General features: G+C 37.1%; 1 protein-coding gene across 1 annotated transcript; it reads right to left on the bottom strand.

The window, feature by feature from the left end:
• Nucleotides 1-2,240: 2,240 nt before the first annotated feature.
• Nucleotides 2,241-3,170, bottom strand: LOC139005445 (olfactory receptor 6C4). Its single transcript, XM_070407674.1, has one exon. It carries the CDS (start codon nucleotides 3,168-3,170, stop codon nucleotides 2,241-2,243), a length of 930 nt encoding a protein of 309 aa, XP_070263775.1.
• Nucleotides 3,171-6,352: the final 3,182 nt, after the last annotated feature.

Here is a 6,352-nt window from a genome sequence, read left to right as displayed (position 1 = left end):
AACTATACTCTCTAGTACTGTGTATGGACAGAAGCTTAAGCCCTATTTTGTGATGTTCTGAATGAATTTAAAGAAATAAAAAAGATGATCCTCAGCCCAGAGAGCTCAAGTCATTATAGAACTGATCTTATCTTACTTGCCTTCTTAAAAAATTCTCTCTTTATCTTTTGAATTTCATTTTATTGTAAGAAGCAGCATTGGGACAAGACTAACTGTTTAGATTTATAGCCCATAGGTCCACAGCCTCTGAGGGCTTAGGGAGAGAGAATAGAAAAATGATGCCCCAAGAGTAGCAGAGCAGCCACTGTTTTTATCTCCTTACTCTAGCACTGCTTGGGTATTGTCCTCAGAATACTAGGCAGGTAAAACTGTTTCTTTTGATCCTTGTCCACAGTAATAATAGGAGGAATAAAACCCACCAACTTATACATTTAGGCATTGAAATTTCCAACAGCTCAGATGCAGAATCAGTAATTATATTCCTTTAATTATCTATACCTAGCATTATGGTCCAAGCTTGTATTAACATAAGCCAGCCTCAATGATTAGTTTCATAAAAGCAAGGCATATTTTTCTTGGGAAAACTCATTTAGAAGGAGATACGTTCCTTCTCAAATTAATTTCTAAATTCTTATATTGTAAAGGCTGGGTGAAGCCCTGGTTCGTGTTCTTAAAATTTGGCTTACACCAAATAATTTTCTTTCTTACCTCAGCATACTCAGAGATATCCAGGGCACATGCTGTTGATGGAAGCCCACTCAACATTATTACTACATACAAAGCATGATAATGCACCAGATGATATTCCACTTGTACCCCAAACAGTAATCAGCGTTCCACAGTGCATTAGGATATTATTAAACTATGTGCAAGTACTCAGATTTCCAAAATGTTCCTGGTTCCATTGAAATTGAGCCCCTTCCACCACTTATTCAAATATAAGTTGCTACACTGATCCATGTGTGGAGTTCTTGGTAGGATAGTCTATTCCTAGTTGGTTGCTAAGACTCATAATTTGGAACATTCTAGATATAAAACTGCATTGATATAATATTTTTTTTCACTTTATGAAACAGGCATCCATGGCTTATTTTAAAAACAAAAGCAAAAATTTGGGGAAAAGTTAAAAGAATGGAGCCATGTCACAGAATTTGTCCTTTCTAATATCTAACAAAAGGAGGCAAAAAGATAAAAATAAAATAGCAATTAACAAAAAATCACCAGAAACTACCAAAAAGAGAGAGTGGGAGATATCACCTATTAACTTAAAAAGATGTCAGCTAAGAAAAGCAGCAATACATCCTTTTAGGTTCTGTGAAAGTCTTCTAACCTTGCCTCTAGAAACCTCTTTTAACCATAACTTCTAGAAAAATAAATGTGAGTTGACAAAAATCTTGATTATTTTTGCCTCATTTGGAGAAAAATGGAGTGAATGTACATCCTTTAAGAAACTCTTCCTTTATGGAAAGATGGAAGTTGTAATGGCTGCAGTTGGAAAATAAGAGAAAAAGGGGAAGAGAGTCATTGTTGACACTTAGAAGCATAGCCTTCATGGCTCTATGATGAAGAGCAATATCAATGCTAGATTTCCTTCAAGACAATGCTGATAATATAACTTCCTTTCTTAAAACTTCTCTTGACTCACCAAAGTTCAAGTAACTCTATAGTTAGTAATTGAATGCCTTCATGATTTGGCCTCTCTTTTTCACTCAAAATCATATCTTCCAATTCTCCTAAATAAGTAATATGCTTTTCTTCTTATATGTCAAGTCATTTCTTGAAAACAGTTAATTTCTCCAATTGTTTTCTATAAATTCTCATTCATCCTTCTCTAATAACACTTACCATGTTATTTTATTTTTAAAAATAAACCAATTACAAAAATTGACAGTTCAAAAACCTTTCTATCACACTACACCAGGGGTCCTCAAACTTTTTAAACAGGGGGCCAGTTCACTGTCCCTCAGACCGTTGGAGGGCCGGACTATAGTTTAAAAAAAACAAACTATGAACAAATTCCTATGCACACTGCACACATCTTATTTTGAAGTAAAAAAACAAAACGGGAACAAATACAATATTTGTATTTGCATGTGGCCCGCGGGCCGTAGTTTGAGGACCCCTGCACTATACTATAGATTCCTTGAAATTAGAGAAATGCCTTTCACCTTTTTACCTTCAAGGGCCAGTTCAGCACTTAAAATATGGTCCACTCAATACTTTAAAATATATCCTTTTATTTAAAGTTTCACAATCTTTCTGATGGTGTCCTTGAATGCCTTCTTCACTTGCTGATTTCTTAGGGTGTAAATGAAGGGGTTTAACAAGGGAGTAACTGAAGTGATCAGCACAGCTATTCCTTTGTTGAAAGCACCTACTTCTTTTGCAGAGGGATTAATGTACATAAACATGCAGCTGCCATAAGAGAGGAAGATGACAATCAAGTGAGAGGAACAAGTGGAAAAAGCCTTTGTTCTCTTCTGGGCAGAAGGGATCCTCAGAATGGTCCTAATAATATATGTATAAGAAAGTGTCACCAGTACCAGCGTAACCACCAGAGTCACAGCAGCCACGAAGATAACCACCAGTTCTAAGAGACTTGTATCTGAGCAGGCAAGCTCCAGGAGGGGTCCATAGTCACAGTAATAGTGATTCAGCACATTGGAGGCACAGAAATCCACCTGGCTCATCAGGAAGATTGGGGGTAAGATAGCTAGGAGTCCCCCCAGCCAGGAGCAAAACACGAGTAGTATGCAGACTCTGCTGCTCATAAGGGTCAGGTAATGCAGGGGTTTGCATATGGCCACATAGCGATCATAGGACATAGAGGCCAGGAGGTAAAACTCTGTTGCCCCAAGAAATATTGCAAAAAAATATTGAATTAAGCATCCAGCAAAGCTGATGGCTTTATTTCCTGTTGTCATGCTGATCAGAAATCTGGGAGTAAAAATGGATGTGAAGGAAATTTCTAAGACAGAGAAATTCCGGAGGAAGAAATACATGGGGGTCTGGAGGTGTGGGTCTACCAGTGTGAGTACGATGATGGTCAGATTTCCTAGAACACTTAGCATGTATGTGAGGAGCATAAAGGTGAATATCATGACCTGGATTTCAGGTTGATTTGTGAGGCCGAACAGAATAAACTCAGTAAACATGGTCCTGTTTTTCATTGTTGACCTTCAGTAGATCTAAAGGAAAAAGATGAGAATGATGAAAACTGAATTTTCTCAGGGTGGGAGAGATAAAGCTGACTGTAACTAATAGAATCAGGTCATATATTAATTACTCTCCATCCAATTGGCTCAGGCCAGTGTCCCATTGGACTGGACTAGACTCCATGGAAGCCCCAGGGCTTCTACAGAAGTCTTATAGTTTCTTATAGTTTCTTAAGTCCATCTATTCCTGTTCTCTTAACAGAATATATTATAGAAATTTTTTTTTCAGAAGAATATGTTTTGGAATCTATCCTTTCCCCCTAAAATCTTCAGGAAATCTCCACATTTAAATCACTTTTCTCTGACTCTTTAAAAAAAATATTTTATTGATTTTTTACAGAGAGGAAGGGAGAGAGAGAGTTAGAAACATCGATGAGAGAGAAACACCGATCAGCTGCCTCCTGCACACTCCCTACTGGGGATGTGCCCTCAACCAAGGTACATGCCCTTGACCAGAATCGAACCTGGGACCCTTGAGTCCATAGGCCGACGTTCTATCCACTGAGCCAAACTGGTTAGGGCAACTTTTCTCTGACTTATTAGTCTCTCCTACTTCTGTGCTCTTGGTAGAAATACCTATCTGATTCCATTTTCTGTGTTTTCTTTTTCCTTCCCTGTGAGTTTTCCCCTTTGTGTATTTTTTCTTCTTTCTGTACTATTTGATGCTTCACTGGATATCTGTCATAGATCCTCATCTCCATTACTGTCCACATCTCTGATTCCCTTGTTTTGTGCACCAATGGGAATTTCCCCACACAGATTATGCTGAAGATCTTGATATATAATTGATTTTCTCTCTACCTCCACTTCTTTTGTGGGATGAATTTATAACAGGCCTTTAGAACTTTTAAGACATTGGTCCGACACTGTTATTTTATGCCATGAGCATTTTTGTCTACATGAACAAGGCTCAGGCATCAATAAATAATATTAATTAGCATTCTTATACGTTTCTCTGTCACATTCAGAGTCTCCTAGTAATTTATTTTGGATATATCTCTGCAAAAAGAGATCTTGAGAGATCCACAGGCAGCATCTCAGAGTGGATTTTGTCCCAGTCTTAAAGGATCCTCGGTGGCAAACCAAGGACCACAGTTTAGTATGCCTTAAACTTTCCTATCCTCTATTCTTGGGATACAGAAATCAGGAAGAGGGAGATCCATGTTTCTAATAATAAGATTCTTTTGTAGGTAAATTGGTAATCCCCAAGGAAGGAAACTTTGATGGATGCATTTTGTGTTCATCTTTAGGTTTTCCTGATTAATAGGCAAAGACAATTCACATGCATATAGGCTAGAAAAATCATACCCTCACAATCATTCTTGTCAATCTCTCCTTTGTTCCATACAGCTTTTGGAGAAACTAGGTGATGTTAAACATTTATCTGGATCCCCTGCAGCCCTCCCTTCTCTGTTTGTACTCACCTGTGGTCTTTGGCAAGTACTGCATTTTCATCCAGATTTTCACTATTGATTGAGTTCATGATCCACTTTTATGGAATAACATCAGTGACTTTAAAAACATACAGTGCTCACATCCTCAACAATATGAATGACTGTAGTGGGCTGTCTATCTTACTGTTCCTAAGAGGAAAATCAAAGGTGAAATGTGCCATGTGAATCTCTGAATAGTATGAAAAGTAACATGTTTTCTATTGGCTTCCCATCCACATTCTATCATTTTCTTAATGGAAATAACCAAGTTTGTAGAGTTTAGCTAGGAAGGAAGTACTATATTACCTTTCATTCTATGAATCCAAATCAGAATCAAATCACAGTTTCTGAGGGACACAGTCCTGCACATATGTAATAAAAAGGAAAAGCAAATAAGCGACTCCTCTCCTAGCAATGACCGAATTAGAAGAGAGGACTTCAATAGACTGAAAATTCCTTAATATTTCTGTTTTAAGAGAGATTATTGTGAAGTCCTTAGAAGGCAGGGTGTGAACTTTGCAGAGTCTATATTAGCCAGAGTGACACAGGTTTTATCTGCTCTTTTTAGAACAGGCGCATGGGGATCAATTTCCTGAAGAAGCTAAAGATGCCCTGTGGACCCAAGTTCAAAATGTGTAAATAAAACTCAGTTGTTGATAACTGTGAGAACGAGCTGTAAACATATGGCTGCAGAGAGAAGTTCCTGAGAGACCATGATAAGGGTTCCATGAAATCTCTGCCACAGCATGAGGTTTGTGAAATTGAGAGCAATGTAGTGAAACCCCTGGGAATTGGTATGCCTGACCAATGCATAGTTCCTATTATGCATTGTTCCTATTATTGTTGCCTTTAATAACAAAAGTTGGCCAGTGCTCAATCTTGATATAAAAGGATGTCACTTCACAGTGGATTACAACAACCTTAATACCATGGAATCTTTCATTAAGATCTGTATACTCAAATTAATACTCAATATTATACTCAGTATTACTCAAATTAATACTGTACTCATCAACTAGAAAATATTTTGCTTTTATAAATTTGGCTAGTATGTTCCATTCTATGCATAGTTCTATAGTCTCTCAGAAGCAATTTTCTTTACCTTTGAAAAAACAATACCTTTTCACTCAACTCCCATTGGGTTATTTCAACAGCTCTGTCAGTGCACATACCTTTGCAGGCAAGACCTTAACCACATCCAACTCATTCCAGGAACATAGGAGTGACATTATATTGATAACATCCTCTTGCAAGGAAATTCAAACAATATACACACTGACAAGGGATCTACAAACACTTGTCACAGAACTTTCCAATCAGGGTTGGGCCATTGCATCCTGTGAAATTTACTTCAGTAAAATTTCAGGACATTACTCATCAACCCAAGGATGATTTATACCTGATGCAGTAAGGAACCAACGCTTCCCTTTCATCAGCACTTTCTACTTTAAAATAGACTCAATATTTAATGTTTTTTTGGGTCTCAGGGGTAACATGTTTCTCATTTATAAATTTTAAATCCATTATACTACTAGTTTCATGTGTATAGCATAATGATTTGATATCTGTATACTTTGAGAAATGATAACCACAATAATTCTAATTAACATCCTTCATTATAAATAGTTACAGATTTGTTTCTTCTTGTGATGATAACTTTTAAATATACTTACTTAGCAACTTTCAAATATGCAACACAATATT

Source organism: Myotis yumanensis, unplaced genomic scaffold, assembly GCF_028538775.1.
Source record: "Myotis yumanensis isolate MYYU_CA2020_CCGP unplaced genomic scaffold, mMyoYum1.0.hap1 SCAF_3, whole genome shotgun sequence".
NCBI classification, from domain to species: Eukaryota; Metazoa; Chordata; class Mammalia; order Chiroptera; family Vespertilionidae; genus Myotis; species Myotis yumanensis.
The sequence above is the reverse complement of the archived record's forward strand: the minus strand, read 5'-3'. Positions and strand labels throughout refer to the sequence as shown.

Coding starts and splice junctions, on each gene's coding strand:
- LOC139005445 (XM_070407674.1), bottom strand. CDS start 3,170: ATGAAAAACAGGACCATGTTTACTGAGTTTATTCTGTTCGGCCTCACA.